Raw genomic sequence first — 24,416 nt, 5'->3', positions numbered from 1 at the left:
CCTGAACAAGCTGTTTCAGGCCTCACAAGCAAAAATGCCCACAGACTTAAAAAACTCAGCCTTAATCAGGCTCCCCCAAGTCTGACAGTGCTTATTTCTTTACTTAAATTAGTGCTCAGGGCCTGACTTTAAATAAACGATATCTTCTGCCGGGAGCGGCATTAAACACCCCAGCCTATTCCTTTTCTAGTGCTTCTGACGCTGCAGAATTAATGGTTTCGAGCTGCTACAATGAAGGCATCCTTCTGCCCAGACTCACAGAATGCTACAGCCAGCGTTTCAAGTCCCGCACGTTAAGAGGAGTATTTCGAAAGACCCACAAAAAGTCTAAAATCACTTAGCATGCCTTGCCTACGAAACCGACTGAATTCCTTTGTAAAAGACAGTCTCTCTGGTGCATTTGCAAACGATTGAGCTTCTGTTGAGAAACGAGTTATTTAAAAAGCTGGTCGCAGCTCTTCCCCTGAGAAATGTGGGAGAACCCGTCCGCCTGGACAGAGGACCCAATGAAAAATGCTTGCTGCAGACCAGACTCACGGAACAACCGTTCCCTTTGTCGTGGTCTTCAGGAGTCTTCGTATGGAATGCCGTTCGGCTTGTTAGGAATCCTGAACGCTTTCCCCCTCCCCAATGGTGCTGACCGTCAAGTTATGGCTGTGGCATTTTCTTTAGATATTTGCTCCGTCGTATAGAAGACAAATGTATTGCCACAATGAAAACGGGCATTGTGCGATCCTCTTTTATGGTCCAGTAATACATACCCACATAAAGGTCACTCGCTTTAAAACGAAAAGAATAAGAGAGAGAGAGAGAGAGAGAGAGAGAGATTGTTATTCAGGCTTGCTTAACAATGACCGTTTTTCAGAGCTGACTTGAGTCGTGCTTTCAAGAGACTGTCCAATGGCAGCTCAGCAAAAAATACCCATAATCCTCATAGGTGGACCCTGCAAGAGATGCTGCGAAAGTACAGAAGAGCAGGGGTAGTCAACCTGTGGTCCTCCAGATGTCCATGGACTACAATTCCCATGAGCCCCTGCCAGGTTACAGGAATCAGTTCCTGGGGAAAACAGATGCTTTGGAGGGCAGACTCTGTGGGGCATGCCCCACTGAGGTCCCAGTCTTCCCCAGGTTCCATCCTCAAATCTCCAGGAGTTTCCCAGCCTGGATCTGGCTGTCCTGCCCCCCTGTCTCCTATCGGTGGTTATGGGGCACCTTTAGGGCTGCTAACACCAGGAGCATACTAAAACACAACAGACCTAAGATACAACCACAATGCAAACGTTAGAAGACAACAACACAGAATAGTGACCCTGCTTTTAATGCAAGGATCCAAAATAATAATAATAACCCCAAAGGGTTCACAAGCATTCGCTGCTTGCAAAATCAGTGGAAGAAAACAAAACATCCTAGTTGGGATGCATCCCTCAGCTACACAGGCCAGGCCAGGCCAGGCTTTCTCAACTAAGCTTTCGTGAAACCCTGGGGTTTCTTGATGGTTTCCCGAATGGGTGAGAGTTAATTATTTGAATTTTTAAAAAATTGTTAAACATTAATGGGGTGATATGATTCAGCTTCCTGCTGGGGGGTAAACGGTCATGACTGGGGAAGGCACTGGCAAACCACCCCATATTGAGTCTGCCATGAAAACGCTGGAGGGCGTCACCCCAAGGGTCAGACATGACCCGGTGCTTGCACAGGGGATACCTTTACCTTTACCTATGATTCTATATGGTCATGTCGACCTACATCCCCCCATGGCCTGGAGGGGGTGGGGAGGGGAGGGGCCCCAGGTCCAGAGCTCTGCTGCCCAACCATATTCTGAACCATCGCACCTGAAAGCCTGAAGAATGTTTCAGGAGTTTGTGAAACGGTAAAAAAGCTGAGAACAACAACAACAAGCCTTCAATAGCATATAAAAGTACAATATAAGAAGGAAAAGTCCAAAAGAAAAAAAAAAGCTGAGAAAGGCTGGGTTAGGCATCCCAGGATGTTTTTGGCCCTTTGAGATGGATCCTCCTCTAGATTTTCCAAGTTCTGGTGGTGAGAGTTGTTTTTCGGGGGGGTGTGTGTGTGTGTTTTCCTAATGAAAGCTTCCCTCCGCCCCCACCGCCAGACAGGAGAACAGAATGACTTGCGCCCAATTCAGTTTTTTGCACATGTGCCCAAATTAGAACAGGGTGCCAAGACCTGCTCCTGATCCTCTGCCTGTCCCTTCTGAGGTTTCCTAATATTTCAAGAAGGCAAGACGCCTCGTTCTCGGGATGCCTGGATCCCCCAACGAGAAGCCAGCTGTGCTGATCCGACCTGTAGCTCTGCAGAGGGTGTGTTTCGCTCAGTGGAACACCAGGGAGGTGGCTGGGTTGAATCCAGGACGAGTGGGTAGCATCAGGCCCATCATGAAGCGATCCATAAGATATGCACGGTCTGTAATCGTATTAGCCAGTGCAGCACGTTCTAACCACTTGGGTGGTGGCCAGGCCATGGGTGTTTATGGTACTGATAGGCAGAAGGAAGAAGACGTGGTCAGTCTGGCCTGGGCAGAGTCCGGTCCGAGCCCTTCCCTACCTCATCTGCTTTCAGCAGCCACCTGTGCCCCAGGTTCAGCCTGGGGTAAGCTAAACTACGTTACAGACCAGGCAGAAAGTAGCTGAGCTCTAGCGCCCTCTAGAGCGGTATTACAGCATGCTTTGGAGTTGGGGCGGACTGGTCCAGATGGGGCTCACATCTGTTTTATCATAAAGACCAACTCTTCTTCTTCTCCTCCTCCTCCTTCCAGCCTCACCTACCCTCATAGGGTGACTGTTGCGGGGAGAGGAATGTAAGCCGCTTTGAGACTTCTTTGGGTAGAGAAAAGCGGCATATAAGTAGTAGTTCTTCTCTGAGTTTTTATCCTGGACAGGGCCCGCCCTTTCTCCTACCCTTTAGCCCTTACCCTTTTATTTGGTTTACAGATATCCAGAGCACACAATTCTGCGCCAAGTGATTTGCTTTGGATATAAGGCTGTGTACTTTTTATTGACCGAGAAATTCCCTGTGTGCTAAATTGTTAATGCCCATGGAGCCCCAACCCTTCTCATCCTGGCTTCCCTATCTCAGCTGTTTCCATCAGCAGAGGGGTCGACAACACTGTGCTTTTAAATTATACTGCCGCAATTCTTCCATCTGCATGTCAGCAGCGTAGGAGGGCTAGAGAGATTCCTGCTCGCGACGTTGGATTCCAGATCCTCCTCCTCCTCTGAACGTGGCTTGCCAGCTCGGCAGTAACAATGGAGCGAGATTAAAATAGCAACTAATTCTTTTAATGACAGTATTGCATTGTTGGCCTTTATGTAACAGATGTAAGAACTCTTTGGCTACAACCCAAGCACAGAGTTAACCTTCAAAGTCAACGGTGGTCACATCTGCGTGAGATTACGGCTGGTCAATCTATACCAGGGGTCCTCAACCTTTCTGAACCTGCAAGCTCATTTGGAATTCGGCCCCAGCAGGAGGTGGAGCCATCCACAAAATCACTGCTACAGCTTAACTTCCGTAACATTCCTACAGCTTAACTTCCCAGCATGAGGCTCTTCTCCAGGAAGTCCTTCCTTCTCATGAGGTGGCCAAAGTATTTGAGGTTCATCTTCAGGATCTGGCCTTCTAAGGAGCAGGCAGGGCTGATCTCCTCTAGGACTGACCGGTTTGTTCGCCTTGCAGTCCAAGGGACTCGCAAGAGTCTTCTCCAGCACTAGAGTTCAAAAGCCTCAATTCTTTGACGCTCCGCCTTCCTTATGGTCCAACTTTCACAGCCATACATCACAACTGGGAAGACCACATGTGTGTGTATATATATGTGTGTGTGTTTATATATATATACACACACACATATAAAAGGTAAAGGTAACCAGGTCATGCCTGACCCTTGGGGTGACGCCCTCTAGCATTTTCTTGGCAGACTCAATACAGGTTGGTTTGCCATTCCCTTCCCCAGTCATTACCATTTTACCCTCAGCAAGCTGGGTCTCATTTTGCCAACCTGGGAAGGATGGAAGGCTGAGTCAACCTTGAGCCGGCTGCTGGGATCGAACTCCCAGCCTCATGGTCAGAGCTTCAGACAGCATGTCAGCTGCCTTACCACCCTGCGCCACAAGAGGCTCAACATTATATATATAATGCACATTTTTTTCCGACAGAGATTACGCAACAGCAGATGGTTCAGGCCTTTGCAGTGCACACGAAGCCATACATCACGAAACAAGGACGGTACCATTTCTGAACTGCACTGTTTTATTTTTGCTGCTCGAAACCTAAGTGACAGTATGCCACCATAATCATGGGGTTTCTTCTAAACCTTGACTACACTGCAGGTACAGAAATATACGGACACATTTTTGGAGAATTAAACATTTTTGCAAAAATGCAGCAAACGTTTCGATTTATACATGAGAAAAAAGGGGGACGTGTTCAAAAGGGGGAGGGGAGTATGCATTTCAAGTTATTGCAGGTTATTTTTGTGTGTGTGTGAGAGAGAGAGATTTATTTTCTTCTGCAGGTAAAATACATGTTTAAATCGAACCAACAGGAACGTGTCAGTGTGTTTAATATTCATGACAAACGAAAACCTTTCCTCCGCTCATTAGTTGCCCTTGGACAAGTTATTAGGGGCGTTGCGTGGCGAGGGCCAGATGTCAAACACAGCATAAATCCCACGGCGTTTTGGTTTTCTTCTGGAGATTAAAGCTGTTTTGTTTTTGTTTTTTTTTTCTTGGGATAAATGCAGCAGCAAAACACAAACCAGCTGATCAAAAAAGCACTTCTGCCATTAACTCCAAATCATTTCTGGGCACACCAACCGACAGCAGTTTTGCCATTCCCAGTTCTGTTTTTGTTTTTGTTTTTTAAAGGTTTTACATCACGGCACTGTTGTTGCCTTTAAGGACGTCTTGGAATAGCCCGGTCTCGGTTTTAAGCCAGCTTGCTGACTACAGCCTGGTTGAGAGAATTTAGTTGGTTGGTCCATTTATCTAAAGCGGTATACCGTGCGCCACCCCTCTTCTGATGATCCAGCTCGAGGAGTTGATTAACTTGATCGATTCGGCCATGAATAGTGCTGAAATCCAAAACAACAACAACAACAACAACAAAAATCTGGTAAGCGGGTGTCATAAAACAACGAAAGGTTTGGCGTAGACTTGACAAGAGGTGAGGTGGAAGGAGGAAGGTGGCTCACTCCACCTGGGCGTGAGAGCAGCGTGGCTGGCCTTCTACCACCTTCGCCAAGCCAAACTCTTCTGTGGTTAACCTTCCTCATTCCACATCTAATTCTAGAACAGCTTCGAGTTTTCACTGCTGCTTGGCAGCTGTCAATAGAGTGGTTTTGGAGCTATGTCCCTTGAATCAGAGATAAATAAGTCACGGGCATTTAGCAGATATTATAATGTTGGAACAAAACTGGTGGAAATTGTAAGCATTTCCTTCTTCAAGAGGACTGCAGGAAAAGCCTCCCGTTTTTATGCTTCACTAACCGGTGAACAAACGCTTTCTTTTACGCGTTAGAGAGGCCGAGCTAAAGAAAGCGCTTTGAGGATACGAATCTTAACTGTTTCCAGAGTCCTCATCACCTAAACCCTATAATAGTGACTATAATAACAACATTTTCGTACATATAGTGTTTAATTCGCCTGGTGCTATCAAGAAAACATTTTAAAATGTCCACGGATCTGCAAAAGGAGAGAACAAATACTCACTTATCCAGTATACACTGCACAAGTAAGCTTTCTACATCGGCTACATCTATGTTTAACTCCTAAGAAAGGAAAAGGAAAAAGAACAGAGAGTAAATGTTTGAATCATATAGGTGTGATTTGCTTTCTTATATAAGTATCTAGTCCCAAATACTGGGCTTGTAAAAGGGAAGGAAAGGAATGAAGGATTTATCCCTGAAGATCTCTACGGGGAGACACTTTAGCATCACTGCCCCCCAAAAGAGTATTCTTTCACTACTTGTATTTACAGTTGGGAATGCAAGTTGCTGGCTCCCAGAAAGTGCTTGCAGTCTGGCTACATTCCAATAAAAGAAAGGTCAGGAATGTTTAAAGACCCGGTTAACTCTATCCTTTATTTGGGCCACTAAAGTTAAAACAGAAAGCATATAAAACAAAGTTTGTTAGGGGTGTGCGGTTTGGCTCGGTTTGGCGTGTGCCGCTTCGGGCTGCAGTGATCGCCGTGCTGGCCGAACCGAGCCGAGCCGAACCGCACAAACCTATTCTGAATACAGTCAATCCACAATCTGTTTTTAAAAAGCAGAATTCCAGGTTTTCAAGCACATCTTTTTTTTCTAGGAACATACGCTTAGAAGGCCCGAGCTAAAAAACATTCTTTGAGAATGTTAATCTTACTGCTGCTGACATCATCTTCACCTAAATCATATAATTGTCATTCATTCATTCATTCATTCATTCATTCATTCATTCATTCATTCATTCATTCATTCATTCATTCATTCTCTCTCTCTCTCTCTCTCTCTCTCTGATTTTTATACTGCCCATCAACAAAGATAAATACAGTTAAAATTCATTCAAAATACAATTAAAATTGGAGAAACAATACCGCATACTGCCCCTTTTCTTACGGGCCTTCATTATTGTGATTTACAAATAGCCTTCTCTGCAACAGATCCATTAATTGCTTAGGGGACAAAAGAAGAAGATACATGCTTTTGGGAAATTAACCCCCACCCCTCCCCGGAGGAAGTAAGTACCTTAGAAATAAAAGGAATATGTATTCTTGTGTAAGGCTTAATTAATTTTATAAGCACTTGTGTTCGGATGTTCCGCAAAAGTTCTGGAAGAAAAGAAAAGCAAGAAGTCATTACAGGAATAACTGTTAAATATGTTCAAGTGGGTTGCCGTGCGGGTCTGAAGCACCTTTAAGAGCAACCAAGCTTTATTCAAGGGATGAGCTTTCATGTGCATGCGCACGCTTCCTCAGATACAGTATGATACTTATAGGCAAGTGTGAGGGTAAATTAACATACAGCAATGCCAGTGCTGGAGAAATGCGGGTGGGAGATGCTGAGGTCACAAGAACGCCCAGGCTGTACCTTCAATGTGCTCCCTTATGAAGGGGTCATCCATGATGTTACTGTGGTTTGTCTTCAGAATCTTCTCAAACTCAGTGATGTCGTTATTCTGGTAGGCACTTCAAGACAGAGAGCTCCGAGTTACAATTTTTGCCAAGTGGGAAAATAAAGCAGACACCACAGTTTGGTTTCTGGGACTCAAGGAGAAGCAAATGTCACACCTATGCGAAGTCTTCCCCCTTTCATTCTCTTAGGAGCAAAAGACCCTGCACTGAACAGGGGGTTGGACTAGATGGCCTGCATGCCCCCTCCAAACTCCATGATTCTATACATTTATTGTATTGTTTTTAAAAAGAGGAAACAGCTGCTGGTGTCCAAAATGTACCATGATCCCCACATGATCCAGGGCTTATGGCCACTTGGTAGGTTCTGACACCACCACCACACTAAACCCATCTAACCAGATAACTAGCTGTTTTGGGAAGTTGCTTCTGCTTTTAAAAGTTTGCCAAGCAGCATGGAGAGATTATTGCTCCAGAAATGCAATCCCAGAGCTCCACTGAAGTGCAAAACTAGGTCTTGTTCTCTGAATGCCGAATGATTTACTGCCTTGCAAGGATTTTGACATCCGCTAACTTATTTGTCCGCTTGGGGACAGACAGTATGTGCATGGGTGCCTGCGCGTACGCCTGTTGTGCAGGGATACAGCTACAACATTTGGCCAAGTCAAATGGCTGGCACACAAGGAGAGCCATTTACACCGTTGAAGGTTTAAACCAACTAACCGAACAATACATGTTTCCGTATAAAGTCATAGATCCTTGGTTGATGGATGCCTGATATCATTCGCAAGGGATCCAAATCTTATGTTCAAACACCGATTAAAGGGTTTGCACTGCCATTAAGAATCATTTCAAGAACTGAGTTCGCTATAATCTTACACGCAAAATGCTTCTAGTTTTGCCTCATAGGGAGAAGAGACTCTTACCTTACTAAATTCGTCATTGCTAGGATCTCTGGATCGTTTTTGTATGGTTTTGCCTAAAGAGGACAGAAACGGCAGTGAGCACGCGCAGTTCCCAACCCAAAAGGCCTGGCCCGACAACGACACGGAAAGGGAGCGAGAAAACGTCACCTCCTGAGAGTCAAACGGATTTATTCCAGACTTCATCAGCATGTTTGCTAAGACCAAATATTTTAAGCAAGTCGTTCTTCTAGGACTCCCTGATTCGTCATAGTTCTTGAATGCCTCAAAGAAGTCAGTGTGTGCCTTTTCAAATTCACCTTCTCTTAGGTGCATTTTACCGCCACATTCTGGAAGGAAAACAGGAAGAGCAGGGAAATGCTGTTCATTGGCCTTTGCCACCACAGAGGAAAATGACCAGTTCACCATGCTAGGCTGTTTTAGAACAGAGACAGGCCAGAAGACCACTAAAACTGCCAAATAGTGTTGCTAACAGTGCTATCCTAAATAGAAGAGTTGGTTTTTATACCCCGCTTTTCACTGCCCCAAGAAGTCTCAAAGTGGCTTACATCCTCTCCTCACAATAGGCACCCTGTGAGGGAGGTGGGGCTGAGAGAGCTCCGAGAGAACTGTTCAGTCAGCCCTATCAGGACTGTGACGAGCCCAAGATCACCCATCTGGCTGCATGTGGAGGAGGAGGAGGAGGGAATCAAACCCAGTTTGCCAGATTAGCAGCCGCTGCTCTTAACCCCTACACCGCATTGGTGTAATTCTCTCCTAAACAGAACTATACCTTTCAAAATCCATCACTTTCAACCAGCTTACTTAGGATTGCACTGGTCTTTAGAACTGTTCATTTTATTGTAGGTGCCCCGACAATAAATCACCACTGTCTTTCCAGAGCAAATATTTTATTGCTACATTGGAACAGAGTCTCTATGAATCCATGTGTTCAGATGGAATCCTGCCAAATGAGGGGAAAAAGTGGACTCGTAGGAATGTTATATCTGTGGAACAGATATATATATATAGCATCCATATGTTTTGATTCTACACAATTAGAAAACAAAATATGTTACTGTCGATCCCCTTTCTTTCGTGGATGCAAAAACAGGGTGTTTCCCGTCGCCACACTAGGAGGTCTATCCAAGGGAACCCAAATCAAGAAATGATGAAAAATGACAAGACGTAAAGTGTGGCTGTCTTTTAGGCTTTAACAAAATAAATAAATAAAACCCATACAACCCACAACTGTTTAACAGTCGCTAATATCCAGATTAACAGGGCTGCTAAGAGGCGGTACATGCTTAACCCTCCCTAACCCTCTCTAATCTGAATTGTACAAACGCCAGGGAAGACTAAATAATTTACTAAAGCGGGGGAATCCTGGGGTTATATAGGAGGGCTCTCCAGGTGTTACACGGCCTTTCCCAGAGGTTCGGATGGCTGCTGACATCTCTGGATGTCCCTGGAGGCCATTCCCCTGTGAGCCAACAGGTCTCATCTCTTTCTCCACAATGGAAACGGTAAATGATCGATGAGCCCGCATCTTACTTCTGCGCCCACCTCTCCGAAGGGGCAGGTCACCACTTCTGGGCTTCTTCGAAGCCTGAAGAATATTTCATGGGTTCTTCCACAGTCAAAAGGTTGAAAAGCCTGGACTAAAGCCACCCAAAATGACGGTTGCCTGCATGGGACACGTGGATGAGCTCACCAACCCTCCCCCCCCACACCTGTGCAGGGACCGTCCCCAGACTCTTTAGCATCACTTGCCTCTGATGACCCCCATGATTAACGGATGAGGGATGGCAGACTTGATGTGCAACGACTGTTCATATAGTGCTTTAAGTTTTTTGTTATTTTTCTGTGCTGTGTACATTTGAATTTCCAATGCATAGATTTCCAATAGCTGGGTGCCTTTTTTAAGGTCGTCTTCCCCATCGTCGGTCTATGGAAAGGGGGAAAAAAAATAATGCACAAAGTAAATTGTGGGGTAGGGAAAGATCACATTCTACTCCGGCTGCACCATTAATGACCATTGTTCAAGTCTTGACCCTTCATAAGTATTTTGTGTTAGCTGCAAGCGATTAGCCCAAGTCATTTTGATACATCAAACATGATTTTTGGGGGGGGGGGGGGGGGAGAAATCCACTAAGCATGGCTTATGGGATGGCTCAGGACAGATGCATGATGAAATAATAACACTTAATCTTCCACCGTTCCACCAAACAGTATAAGTTCTCCCACAAGTAGGAGGTATTACTGAATCGATGACTAATTTTTTAAAATTTTAACTGCAATTAGGCTAAGCACCTCAAGGCAGAAGCAGCAAGAAAACTGGATTCGGACTTAGAGGATAATGCTATTATGGCGAGGGCCCACCAATTTGATGAAGAGGAGGCCACCTGAATGCTCTTCCACCAAGCATTTGGTTGAGGTTCAACCCCTCCCCACACAGAATTACCCACTGAGCAAACAAGGGGGCAGCTCATCTTGGGAGAATATGTGAGCCATGGGACTCAATCAGCTGTTAAAGGTAAAGGTATCCCCTGTGCAAGCACCAAATCATGTCAGACCCTTGGGGTGACGCCCTCCAGCGTTTTCATGGCAGACTCAATACGGGGTGGTTTGCCAGTGCCTTCCCCAGTCATTACCGTTTACCCCCCAGCAAGCTGGGGACTCATTTGACCGACCTCGGAAGGATGGAAGGCTGAGTCGACCTTGAGCCGGCCGCTGGGATCAAACTCCCAGCCTCATGGGCAGAGCTTTCAGACTGCATGTCTGCTGCCTTACCCCTCTGCGCCACAAGAGGCTCACAAGAGGCTCAGTCAACTGTTCCAATTAAGAAAGATCGCTATCACTAGATCTTACTGTCCTTACTGTTCTTATTCTGCTATTATCATTGCACTTCCACGTTCCCTGTAAACTGCCCTGAGCTGCAAGGAGAGGGTGGTTTACAAACAAACAAGCAATTTTATGAACGCTGGGACTTTTCCTTAAAACTTGTTGACTTATAGTGTGCTAGGTTACGAGATTACTGTTCCAACTTTTCTTTTCCGCTACTGATATAAGATACAATAAATAAAATTCATGATCCAACATTTGTTTTTTCAAATTTAACAGCAGTCGGCTCCAGAGTACACCAAGAACCTCCAGAAAACCATCTGGGAATGACTTGACACGGCATAACCACAGTGTCGTTTGGGCCCTGAAATACATAAAGCAGCTTGTTCAGAGGAGCAATTTAGCAAGAGACTGGCGCTATTGCAAGTCGCCTCCCAACGCCAAGGTGGCCATTGGTATTTCCCTGGGAATGCAAGAAAGGGCCACAAGAGCCTAATCGATGATCGCGTGAAGGAGGCCAGTGAAGGAGGCCAGGAAAAAACCTGTTATGGTCCTCTGCTGTGCCAAGAGAACGTGGAAGGACCTCACACAGCCTGGAACCAACAATGTCATAGTGGGCAGTTAAAAAGATAATGAGGGAAAGCAACCTGGATCTCTTACTGCAGGGGTAGTCAACCTGTGGTCCTCCAGATGTCCATGGACTACAATTCCCAGGAGCCCCCTGCCAGCATTTGCTGGCAGCGGCTCTACGGGAATGGTAGTCCATGGACATCTGGAGGACCACAGGTTGACTACCCCTGTCTGGGTACCAAAACTGTATGAATTATGCATACAAATTAATTGCTTAGGTTGGGCTTTCTCAACCAGGGTTTCATGAAACTCTAGGGTTTCTCCCAGGAAGGGTTAGATCTACAAACCAAGTCCTATTTTGTTGCTTACTGAATGTCCCATCCTGATTGTATTGAGTTACTCTGTGTAATCTGATCAGTGAGTCATAGAATCCTAGAATCATAGAGTTGGAAGGGGCCATACAGGCCATCTAGTCCAGCCCCCTGCTCAACGCAGGATCAGCCCTAAGCATCCTAAAGCATCCAAGAAAAGTGTGCATCCAACCTTTGCTTGAAGACTGCCAGTGAGGGGGAGCTCACCACCTCCTTAGGCAACCTATTCCACTGCTGAACTACTCTGACTGTGAATTTTTTTTTCCTGATATCTAGCCTATATCGTTGCACTTGTACTTTATACCCATTACTGCGTGTCCTCTCCCAGCGAGACAGGCTATAAATAATATAATAACATAACAAATATCTAATGGAAGTTATAAAAGTGAACATTGGAAGGGCTGAAGAAGTGCACTAAGCCATGTATCCTGACCACCTCCACTGAAATGCGGCTAATGGGTATCTCAAAAACAGTTTGACTGCTTGAACATCCTGAAAAAGCCACGTGGGGCTGCCCCATGTCCAAGAGCAAGTGGGATGAAACGTCTGGGCCAAACAGCTTAGGGAGGGCAAGGGAGGGCACATTACCTGACACGACTGATGGAGCTGACGTAAGATTTTCTGTAACTTCCCATACTCTTCTCGTTCTAAATACAGTTTGCCGAGCTGCAAAGAACAGGGACGTTTTTCAATGGGTTAGGACATCAAAACTCAGCCTCCGCAAAAAAATGACTGACCCCGAGTCGCCCGCATTACCTTCGTGTTTGTCTTAAACCACAACCTATCATTCTTAGCATCTTTCAGAGCTTCAAGCGTTGTCTCATAAAATTCCTGAAGCAAATCCATCTGACATAAAAAATCAGAATTCTATAATTGTAAACAGCAAATTTGTGCCTGTTAATAGAGTCAGCGTGAACACACTCAAAGTTTGAACTTCTTAATACTTTAGATGCAGAAAAGCAGCAAGGATATACATGCTAGCATTAAGCGGTACGTTACTATCGTCGTACAAAAACACATTAACAAATAATAAACAAAGACCAATTCAATTCGATTTCAAACCCCTTTCCCCAAGTGGATGGAAGGCTCCTGTTCCCAAATTAAGCCCTACCCTAGATAATTCTTCTTGAGAAGAAAGCTCTACTCTCCCGTATGGGCTACCTTTCAAACATGAAAGGTCCAGCTATCCTCTAAGGCAGAGATGTTGTTGTATCTTCTTCCCTTCTTCTGCCCCTCAATTATTTTATTCTGCTGTTCAAGAAAGATCCCAGTCAATTGCCGTAGCTGAGATTATACATCTGGCCTAGCAATGAACCAGAGGAAATAGTCATGTTCATTTTCCTTTCCAGTCCAGGACTGGGTGTGAAATTTCCCATAGCTCCTCTCATACTGGTGGCTCTTTAAGCTGTGCAAGATTATATTGCAACTGGAACGGTCGAAAGAGCAGTCTTAGAAGGCTATGGCTCTTAGTGTCATGGCTGTTGCTTATTTCCATCTGCCCTGGGTGGGTTGGCTGGGGACAAGGGGGCGTGGGGCTTCCTGAACCTCAGAAAACTCTGCCCTATTGGACATTCGTCAACAACAAGCTGTGCAATCAACGTTTTAGAAACAATCCCAATTTAAAAATCTGATAAACATCGATGCCCAATGTACATATTTAAATATATATATATACTTTTATTATGCAATAACAATCAGCATAAATTAATTCACTTAATAACAAAACATAAATGAGAACACACACATAACAAAGTGTGACATAAATCAGATAAACTAGACTTCTCCCCTAACCCAAGTGGAGAAATAAAGTGCAGTTCTGTGGCGCTACATTATTCTCAAAACCTGCTGCCCCCTTCCTGATTTTTACAGAGTCCGGGAATTGCTTTTTAATATAACTCCAGAATAATGACCACTGTTCATAGTATTTTCCAAGATCTTGATCTTTTAATATTGCTGACAATTTAGCAATTAAAAAAATTAAAAGTACCATGGAGATTGCTAGATGGTCAATGGTACATATACTTAAAATGGTCCCAAACACATTCCCATCCTGCTAGTCTATGAAATGCCATGACTGGCTACAATTCTGCAATGGACACAAAATGCAAATTTCACACTGTTAGCCTTGGCGTGGGAGCCATCTTGGTGCAGTGGATAATCTAATCTGGTAAACCAGGTTTGATTCCCCACTCCTCTACAAGCAGCCAGCTGGGTGACCTTGGGCTAGTCACAGCACTGATAGTGCTGTTCTCACAGAGCAGTAATATTAGAGCTACATATTGACTGTAGTAAATGGGACGCTGGAGTGCAAATACTTGGCTGAGCGTAATTACGGGTTAAAAAATGGCGGAAATAGCTACAAATCTCAGATTTTTTCCTCTCACATTGTGGGGCTCAGCTCAGAAGAGAGACAACACTGTCATCTTCAACACAGCCTACTGGGAATTCTGAGAAAAGCCAGACCACACTGTGTTCCTAAGACAGGCTGCATCCACACCTTCTTAGCTATTGCACTCCTGTTGCGCTACAGCAATAGTTTGTAATTGGCTTGGCCTGTCTGGACAACACAACCCAGCAGGTGAATAACTGCTATACTGCAACAACAGTGCCCTATCCAGTGATGGGTGGGAAACAGCACCACATGTGAATTCCAGCCGCTGTGGTTTTCCACACAGCAAGGCTTATTTCATGAAGCAGGTTTGCTCCTCTGCATTTGCAGTTCTAGATCGTAAATCCAGCAATGCTGATCAGGTTTGTTTTGCTGAGAAGAATTCTGGCTCTTTCCCAAAGCAGCCTGATCAATGGAAGATCATCCCCTGAATGCCAGGTATTAACAATTATCATCAAAGACATATCCATCTATAAGCCACTTTGGCTACCTGATTTTTTTTTTGGGGGGGGGGGGCAGAAACACTTTACAAGAAGGATAATCTAACCTGCTTGGAAGTGGAGATATAATCGAGAATAGAATTGATGGACTTTTCAGAATAATTCCTGGTAACGGCGCTCCGTATGTAGGTCAATAGTTGCTTATATCTGTTCATCATTTCAGGAAAGTTAGTCTGTCGGCAGGAAAAACAACAAGTGTTTATATATTTATAATAATGAAGCATTTCAAAGCAGGAGTTGACATTAAAAAAACAATCCTTCCAAAGGTGAAAGCTTTGCTGCTGCATGTGACATACAAAAAACTGCATTAATAAATTCATGTTCTTCATGTTATGTTAAATCTAAACTGGGTTTTCTTTTGAGGATTAGAAAAGTTTGAGGGAGAACAGCGGACTCTAATCTGGAGAATCGGGGTTGATTCCCCACTTCTCCACATGCAGCCAGCTGAGTGACCTTGGGCTAGTCACATTTCTCTTAGGGCTATTCTCATCAAGCAGTTCTGTTAGAGCTCTCCCCCTACCTACTTCACAGGAAGGGAAGGCAATTGTAAGCTGCTTTGATACTCCTTCAGATACTGAAAAGCGGAGTATAAAAACCCAACTCTTCTTATAGGAGGACAATATAGCATGCAAATATTCTTTTTTGCTGTAGAGACTGATGGTACAATTGACCTGAGTATGCTATTGTACCGCGCTATTTGGTACTTACAGAAGCTGAAAACGTGCTCTTTGTACAGGCATGACATTAAAATGTATAAGGCGTGTTGTATTTCCCAAACAAGCACTTAAAAGCACAATTGTTCTGTCACGTAAACGTATTTTCCTGCCCCTCCTCTTCAAATGTTTAGCACTAACTGGGCGACCTTAATTGCAAATTATTGAAATTCATAATCTCCTAGTTGGCTTGGGAACAACACACACAACTGGACCTTCAGCCATAGAGCTGCATTTTGTCCATGGCACAGTGGGTCGGGTGTATCAGTTCTGGTGCCGCTATAGCTCATAGCTTCAAAAAACCATAATCTTCTCTAATGTGTGAGTCCTTTTCTAAGAACAAAAGTGGGTTTCAGGAAGCTTCTCATGTACATTGTTTCGTCTTAAGGCATTGGATCCTTGTGACAATGACAATCTATGGTTCAACTGTATGCTGTCACTCCTGTCTTGATTTGCTGATTCCAGTGCACTCAGAAGGGGAAGTAACTGTGCCAAGGAACTGGCAGGAGACACCATTAGAGATCCAAGGTACCCTTGTCCATGTTAGCAAATAAAATTAAGCAACTAGCAAGGATAAAGAGAGGAAAATAGCTTACCAGTTTGAAATTTATTTTTATCATCTGTTTCAGGGCTTTAAATCCCCATTCTCCCTTTTCACCCTCAAGCTCCAAAACCTAGAATCAGAAAGGGCGAGAGGATTGCTTGTCTACGTCTTGGTCGTGTCCAGAAAGCTAGGCTGCGGCATGTGAAGTGAGGCAGAAAATGGGTCGGCGATGTTTTCATTCCGCTACCAGAGAGGATCTACCCTGTCGATGGTCAATGCCTCTCCGCGAGGAACTCTTTCAATCCGTAAAATGTGTTATGGGTCTTACACCGACACATAAAATAAACAGATGGGTCTAGAACTTGTCACGTTACTTTGCCACCAAAACAGTAAGACCCTGTCAAGTCTAACTTTTCCATTGTTTCTGCAAAGTCACGGCTTTAAAAAATCCTGAAACAAAGGCTTATCATATGTTATGAAATGACAAGGCTATTGCCCAATATTTAAAAGCCCAAATGACATTCCCAGAAGAAACCCCAAATGTACAATTTCCCTTTTTCAGGGACTGTTCTGTTTGGGCAAACTCTGAGCTGCGGGCTTTTAAAAACTTAAAATTCATATGAACGGCAAATGTATGAGGATATTAATATTACTAATATTACTATTTGGGAATGTCACTCAAGCAATGTCATATAACCTAACTGAGTCAACAAAATACGTCTGAAACCTCTGAAAGAGGATGATCAAAAAACTAAACCACAATAATTTACAGGAGAGAGAGAGAACACTCCTGCTTGGTGCAACCCTAACATGTCCTAATCTCTTAACCAGCCAGCATGGGTGGGATGGAGAAAACACATCGTGTACAATACATTTCCACAGGATCCTCCTTCATCCTCCCCTCATTTCCCGTGACATTTCCCCTGCCCTTTAGTTTTCAGGCTAATGATGGTCAATATTCACTGAAGTTCATGCAAACTGTATTAAGAGTTAGTCACAGTTCAGAAATCCAGTTCTGATGAGAATCAGAAACTCTGGTTTGGCGCTAACAGTTTGCAAGAACCGGTGACGTGGGAGGAATTCGGTAACTGGGGCTAGCCAACTGGCCGGTGTCCTGGTAGCACATGCCCGGTAAAAGTCAGAAAACTTCACATGGAAAACATGCATTAGGAAAAGTGAAAGTTCAGCACCTTCTGAAAGCTGCTCAGGGCTGCCTTGGGGTCATCCTCCTTTAGCGCTTTAGAGTTGTAGTACTGATTCTCCAAATCTACATTCGGTTCAGAGTTACTGTCTTCAGAGTATTCCTGTTATTTTATGACGGGTGGAGAAACACAGGTCAGATGGACGGCTCGGACAAGCAACACCATGTTGTCGATAAGGACTGGGTAAAAGGGAGGGTGGGGGGCACCCACCGAGTTTATATGTCACCCTGAGCCCACTACTGCAGGATGGGCAGCCTAGAAATCGAATTCATCCAAGTTACAAAGAAATAAAACCCCTCCGAAATCACATTTCACGTTTAAATCGGTCTCCCTTCCCCTCCCGCTCCAACTTTCAAACAGACTGTGAGCAGCGCTGAGATTCAGAGCCAAACCTAAGCTGCTTTATGTTAGTTATTTATTTCATTTGCTGTTGTTGGTGTTGTTGTTTTCAAACTGCTACACGACCCTGGCTGCTGATATACAAGACACCCACTCACCAGCCTGGCTGACATGCATTTTGCTTGTGGCATGAAAAATGGCCAAGCGATAGGTGAGAGAAAGATCTTTTGAGTGAGAGAGAGGCACTTCAGACCAGAGACTGTGCACTGGAAGTTACTTACGGGGGCTAAAAACATAAACAAGCTTAGCCGTTTCAGGTTTGCAGCTTTGCTTGATTCCTGAAATACATTCTTTTCCATAACGTTTTGCTTCAGAAATCCTGTTGAAATTAAAAAAGAATCTCTCTCTCTCTCTGAGAATAACAGCCTTGCTTCTTGCAGAGAAGTTTCTTTCATTTATCATGGAACCGAAAAGGGAATATTGACTGCAGGGAGACGTGATCACCACCAAGTTAAGTGCCCATGAAGGTACAGCCCGAGCTGGATGTTTTCCGCCTCGTACGCAAGAAACTCTTTCAAAACATCAAATGCACATGTGCGTAATGGTAACATCAATTTATTCATGTTACAGCTTGCCTTTCTCACTGACACTTAAGGAAGATCACATATTGACTGATATATGGTTGTGTTATTGGGAGGAAAGGGCATGGATTTCCCCCCCCCCAAGTTTAAGTGCCACCTTTGTCCAGTTGCCCCTTAAAGGGAAACAACATAACACATTCTGCAAAGATTCAAAGCCTATGACTTTTAAATGGCTATCAGCATGTATCTTTCATATTTCATTTTATCCTCAATGTACTGGGTTCAACAGAACACAGTTCTCCCGATCTGTTCATCGGCGGTGACCGATCGAAAGTGGACCACAAACACAGCTCCCCCTCCCTCTTATAGCCTCTTCTCCTTTTCCTTCTAGACCAGGGGTGGCCAAACGGTGGCTCTCAAGATGCCCACGGACTACAACTCCCATGAGCCCCTTGCCAGTGCGTTCGCGAAGCCCTGGTTGAGAAAGCCTCGTATACCTCAGTGCTGGACGTGGCAAAAGTACATTATGCTGGCTGGGGCTCATGGGAATTGCGGTCCACGGTCACCTGGAGAGCCACAGTTTGGCCACTGCTGACTCCTGGGGAAAGGACACCCATGCACCCGATGTTCCAGATATTATTTCAGATTCCAACTGCTCTTAGCAAAGAGAGTTTTGAAGGAAGTCGCCTCACGCCGCCGTCAAAGGACAGCAGCAAATCTACTTTGGTTTGGATACATAGCATCAGTCAATTTTAGGATCTACTGCTTTAGGATGCTTAGGGCTGATCCTGCGTTGAGCAGGGGGTTGGACTAGATGGCCTGTATGGCCCCCTTCCAACTCTATGATTCTATGACTGAAAAATGCTGCTAGCTTATTCAAGTCTTGCCTAGAGATGTGAAGGCAAGGCTTCTCACACAGAATGAGTGAAACACTTTTAAAGACAAGGTGGGCATGTTACAGACGTATATAACTCTTAAATATAAGAAGTATTTCTGCGGCCAGAAGGATACCTGGCCTTCATGAGGGCAGCATGCAGACTGGCTTTCATTGCTGCTGTGGCCCTTTGGACCTGACCTTTCTCTGATGACTGATCTTTTCACCTGTCCCTGAACCTACTATGACACATATACCCACAAGCAGCTTATTGCCCATACCTGTAGAATCACAGAGCTGGAAGGGACCTCCAAAGTCATCTAGCTCAACCTCTGGCACAATGCAGGACACTCACAATGATCTGCCCGCCCACAGGGACCCCAATTTCATGCCCAAGTGATTCCCCCCACACAACAAAAATCTCCAGAATCCAGCCTGGCCTGGAGGAAATTCACCTACTAACCCACAGTGGCAATCAGCAATTCCCCGGGTATGCAAGGAAGGGCCACAAGAGACAAATGCTGGTACATCCCTTCCTGCCCACCCACTCACAACCTGCCTTTCATAAAATCAGCACTGGTCCATTGAAATCAAAGCTATCTACTCAGATTGGTTGTAGCTTTCTGGGTCTTTCACACAAGCTGTTATCTGGTTCTTTTAACTAGAGATGCCGGGGGCGGAAACGGGGACCTGCTGCACGCAAAGCAGATGCTCAGTCCCCAAGCCCCAGTCCCGCCCCTGCTGAACTGAGCGTCATGCCACAAAACAGTGGGGATACACATGCTAAAATTGACTTATGGTCATTCCCGTGCTGCAGCCCCAGAGCAAAATCCAGCAGCAGCAGGGAGGAAACAGCACCCCTGTCTAACAGCTGGTTTCGACATGCCCCCTGCTTCCGGCCTCAAACTGGGTTGAGGGGGACGGGGAGAAAAGTTCTTCCCGTTGCTACTTTCATTTGACTTCTTCTGCTCTCCCTTTGCAAGATAACCATCGTTTTCCTCGCAAGTTAAAAGGAGACGGATGCTGTGAGCAAACTTTCTGAGCTTTCCGCTGCGTTCCAGTTTGTTTTGGGCCTTACATGCCGGAACAAACGGCTCGAACGATAAAACGGACCAGGAGGCTAGATCCCGCCGACTAGTTTTGGAAAAAGCATTAGGAGTGGTCTTATTTTAAAATCAGACGACAGCCCATCATTCTGCTTCCAACGTGGGCCAAGCAGCTGCCTCTGAAAGCTTTGAAGCAGGGCGTGAAAAACAAACAGACACACAACTGCTTCCCACAATAGCCATCGTGGTAAAGAGCAGGTGAGATTTTGAAATATATGAAATTGGGGGGCAGAGATGGTGAACTGAGCTTGTTAAATATATTTCTGCTTTATGCCAATAAAGGTATTGTGTGTGTGTGTATATATTTCATATTTTTCATAGGGGGGGGGGCGGAGAAAATATACTCAAACTGTAGTTAAACATGTCTGTAAAAGTAGTATAGTATAGTTGAGAAACTTTTAAAACATTCTTCAGGCTTTGAGAAACCCCAGAAGTGGTGCCATTGTGCAGAATAGGGTTGGGAAGCAGAGCTGTGGACACGCCCACCTGGGGCCCCTCCCCATCCCACCCCCTCCAGGCCCATCATTGGCCGTTGGGGGGGGGCAGGTCAACATGACCACATACGGCCATATCACCTGATAAAGGTTTAGCAAATAACTCCTGTCCATTAGGGAAACCCTTCCGGGGTCGTCAGGAAACCTCGACTGAGAAAGCCTGCCATGGGGTTTTCAAGCCAAGAGACATTCAGAGGTGGTTGGCCATCACCTGCATCTCCACAGCCATGCTGGACGTCTTTGGTGGCCTCCCATCCAAAAACTAGCCCGGGGCGACCCTTGCTTAGCTTCTGAGATCCCACAAGATTGGGCTAGGCTGGACTGGACTAGCCTGGCCTACATTAGCGATTACTCTAAACCCAAAGAGTACTATGTGCCCTGCGCTCCACCTCCCCCCCCCCCCAAGCATGCCTCTTCCGACCACTGCCGAACCAGGATGCCCTTTCCTTCCCCTCCCTCGCTGTCTTTTTTTGTGCTCTCGATGGCACGACGCCCACCGCTCAGCTGAGAACAAGTCGGCCAAGCCTACGCTACTCCGTGCCAGGGAGAGAAAGAGACAGGGAGGGGTGCTCAGGCTTCCCCCAGCGGGAGCCGACTTGGAGACAGCCAGAAGCCTCCTTTCTGTAAGAAGCCCGTACCCTCTTTGCTTCCTCCCCCAGCATGAAGCACAGTCAACTCAGATGAGTAAGAGAGCAGGCTGGTTGTGGGCAAAGGGGAGTAAAACCACCACCAACCTACTACAGCCAGATTTCTCTTTTCCCGGCTGGCTGCCATCTCTAGCACAGGCCCTCAGCTCGGGAAGGCTTGCAGCTTGCCCATTCTCCAGTCCCCCCAGCGGTGGTTGCTTCATGGTGGGAACCGCCTGCCACCCACAAGCCCCTCAGAAGAGCGAGGGGGAGCACGTCGAAGAGCTGCATGTGACTCTAAGGATCAGCAATCCACACTGTCCATTTAAAAAAAAAGCCTCTCTTTTCAATTTACACTTTTTGGAAGGCAGCTGAGATATTTCTCCCACCCTGATGCTGGTGTGTACTTAGCTGGTGCTGGACCATGATGCTGTGCAATCCCAAACCCTTACACTATTGACTTCAATGGATTTGGAAGGGCATAATTCTACTTAGGGCTGCTCTACCAGTTATACAGAGGGCAGGAAACTTTCCAGATTTTGGAGAGCCCGCAGAGTCTAGTGGTTAATAGTTAATAGTGGCGTCTTCTAATCTGACGAGCCAGGTTTGATTCCCTGCTCCCCCACATGCAGCCAGCTGGGGGACCTTGGGCCAGTCACAGCCCTGATAGTACTGTTCTCCCAGAGCAGTAACATCAGGGCCCCATCTACCTCACTGGGTGTCTGTTGTGGGGAGAGGTGGACGGTAAGCCGCTTTGAGACTGCTTCTGATGGAGAAAAGCGGGGTATAAAAAAACCAACTCTTCATCTTCTTCCTTTAAGTACACTTCTCCCCCTCCACTGAGCAGTAGTATGGCTGAGGATACTCTATGATCTGGGGAAACTTATTTATACAATAACACAAAAATAAACTGCCTTATATCAAGCAAGACTGCAGGTTCATGTAGCTCGATACCAGCTATTTTTAACGTCAGCAGGTCTCTGTGGTCTTGGGCTAAGATTTTTTCTAGCACTTCACCTGAAGCACTTGGTTCATGAGCGTTGTCAGAGGCTGAACCTGGGACCCTATGAACTGAAAGCGTCCGTAGTACTCCAGAGCTGTGAGCCCTTCTTAAAATGCACTCAGCCCTACACTTTTTGGCAGAGCTTGGATGAGGATATTAGCCTAGCTTACGGTATCTCTTCTCCAGTGTTCCCATATTAGCTGCTTTCCAATCAATAAACAAGCGCGTCAACAGAAGAAGCCCATTCAGGTTTGTTTAGAAAGAGACAGTATCAGCTTGCAGCGAAATGATCAACACACCTTAGGAAGGTACAGCAATGAAACTGTGCCAGACTCTGTACACATGAGATGCAAGGGGAGAAAAAGAAGATTCGACAAATGCAAGTCTGGTGACACCCTGAAGGCTAAGAGATCTATCGAAGTGTAAGCACACCTGGGTTAATAGATGCATTGACATCTTTTGGTGCAAGAGACAAAAGCATGGCCAGCCAAACTGAACATTTATTTCTTGGTACAATACGATCTTGGCATGTTGTCATGGAAGGAAGCCCCATCTAATTGAGTGGGCTTACTCCCAAATGTGTTTCAGGTTCCCCCCTCCGCACTGTTTCTACCATCATTTAGAAAGACTATCTGCACAGATACAAGCTATTTCAGATTTTAAAAACAGGTCAATCTGCTTTCATCTGCATAGATCATACATTTATTTATTGCATTTTCATCCCACACTTTCTTTTCCAAAAAGTTCAGCAGCAAACAAAGTATTCTTTCTCCATATTATCCTCCCAACCACCCTACTAGATCAATTAGGCTGAGAGAGAGCCACCGGCTCGAGGTGAACTACCAATCTCCCCTGCAAAGCAGGGATGAGAACCTGGTCTAGCGTCTCTGGACACATGACCCCACTGACAGAAACGTGACCGTAACTTTATACAGCATAGCCTGTCCCAACTGTTTCAAAACTAGTTTTCAGGTTGATGCACATTCTCTAAACACACCTGGTTTTAAACAGCACAGCTGCTTCTATGAAATGAAGCCTGCTCATTTCATTTCTAAACGCAAACATTGGCCTTTTCTTTCAGGGTGTGTGGACACAAAACCCTGACACGAAACACAGCCCTATGTGCACACACCCCACCACAGACACACACACATTAGGTGATAGTGGGGGTGGGTGGGGCAGAAAGCAGGCCAAACCCCCCTTATCAGAACCAAATATCAGTTTTACAAACTAACGTATCCTTTTTCTCACTGGGGCCACCCCGGTCTGGCGTCACCCCCTCCCCTGTTTTCACCTTGCTCTCACCCCTGAAACTCACCCAGGCCGAGGAGAGGGCACCCCACGTCCATTTACAAAGCAAAAACACACACACAAACAGCCCCCCTAAAGGAAAAGGCTTGGAAAAACCACAAGGGCAGGGAGACTCCCAGAAGCTCCTTGAGCCCAGCGTCCTACTTATCCCGCCAGGCCCTCCCCTCCTTGGGCCCTGCTCAGGTGGGCACAAGGTGTGGGTTTGGGGTGGGGGTAGGTGGGGGGGTGTCACATTGAGACCCTTCCCCACTCCCCACCCCCACCCCAGGGGCGCCTGGTCCTGTCCCTCGGGGGAGGGGGGGTCTTGTGTTGCGGGGCGCCCAGGGGGAGGGGGAGGGGAGAGGAGGCGTCCCTCCCCGCTCACCAGGTCGTAGTCCTCCTCATCATCGCACATGAAATCATCCTCCATGTCAGACATCTTGGCCGGAGGACGCGCGCAGGGGGGAGGGGAGAGGGGGGGGCGGGAGGGAGGCGAGGAGGGGCGGGGCGCGCGCCGGCCAACCAACCAACCCCCTTCTCCCACAATCCCCCGCGGTCCCCTTCCAATGGGACGCCGGCGCTCGCTTCCCCCCCCCTGAGCTGGGGCCGGCCGCTGCGAAGGGGAACGGGGAGCGCCCGGACCGCAATCGAGGGTGCGCCGGCCCCTAGCAACCGCCGGGGCCCTTAGCAACCGTGCGCGGCCTAGCCCGCCGGCCTTCCGGGAGGGCGCTGTCTTTGCTTATGAAAGGAATATTAAAGGGATTTGTTTATTAAAGGAATATTAAAGGGATTTTCACCCGCTTTTTCACCACCTGTGGGCGGGCTGGGAGTTGTGAGTTCCTGCACTGTACACGGGGGTGGACTAGATGACCCTGGAGGGGCCCTTCCAGCTTTCATGAGTCTCAAAGCGGCTTATAATCGCCTTCCTTTCCTCCCCCGGCAACAT

The 24,416-nt window shown here is 46.2% G+C and overlaps 1 protein-coding gene across 2 annotated transcripts; it reads right to left on the bottom strand.

The window, feature by feature from the left end:
- Window positions 1-4,248: 4,248 nt before the first annotated feature.
- COPS2 (COP9 signalosome subunit 2) lies at window positions 4,249-24,010 on the bottom strand. 2 transcript variants are annotated; one of them, XM_077317421.1, is made up of 13 exons: window positions 23,856-24,010; window positions 17,146-17,259; window positions 16,008-16,085; window positions 14,746-14,871; window positions 12,566-12,676; window positions 12,398-12,475; window positions 9,798-9,972; window positions 8,196-8,374; window positions 8,049-8,101; window positions 7,082-7,179; window positions 6,740-6,822; window positions 5,727-5,785; window positions 4,249-5,089 (listed from the first exon to the last, which is right to left on the bottom strand). In XM_077317421.1, exons 1-13 carry the CDS (start codon window positions 23,907-23,909, stop codon window positions 4,945-4,947), a joined length of 1,353 nt encoding a protein of 450 aa, XP_077173536.1. In that variant the 5' UTR covers window positions 23,910-24,010; the 3' UTR covers window positions 4,249-4,944. The 2 variants fall into 2 exon arrangements, with proteins under 2 accessions (XP_077173536.1, XP_077173537.1); XM_077317422.1 differs by having other exon boundaries at window positions 12,566-12,655.
- Window positions 24,011-24,416: the final 406 nt, after the last annotated feature.

This window comes from Paroedura picta, chromosome 18, assembly GCF_049243985.1.
Source record: "Paroedura picta isolate Pp20150507F chromosome 18, Ppicta_v3.0, whole genome shotgun sequence".
Classification (NCBI taxonomy): Eukaryota; Metazoa; Chordata; class Lepidosauria; order Squamata; family Gekkonidae; genus Paroedura; species Paroedura picta.
This window is presented reverse-complemented; position numbering and strand designations above follow the sequence as displayed.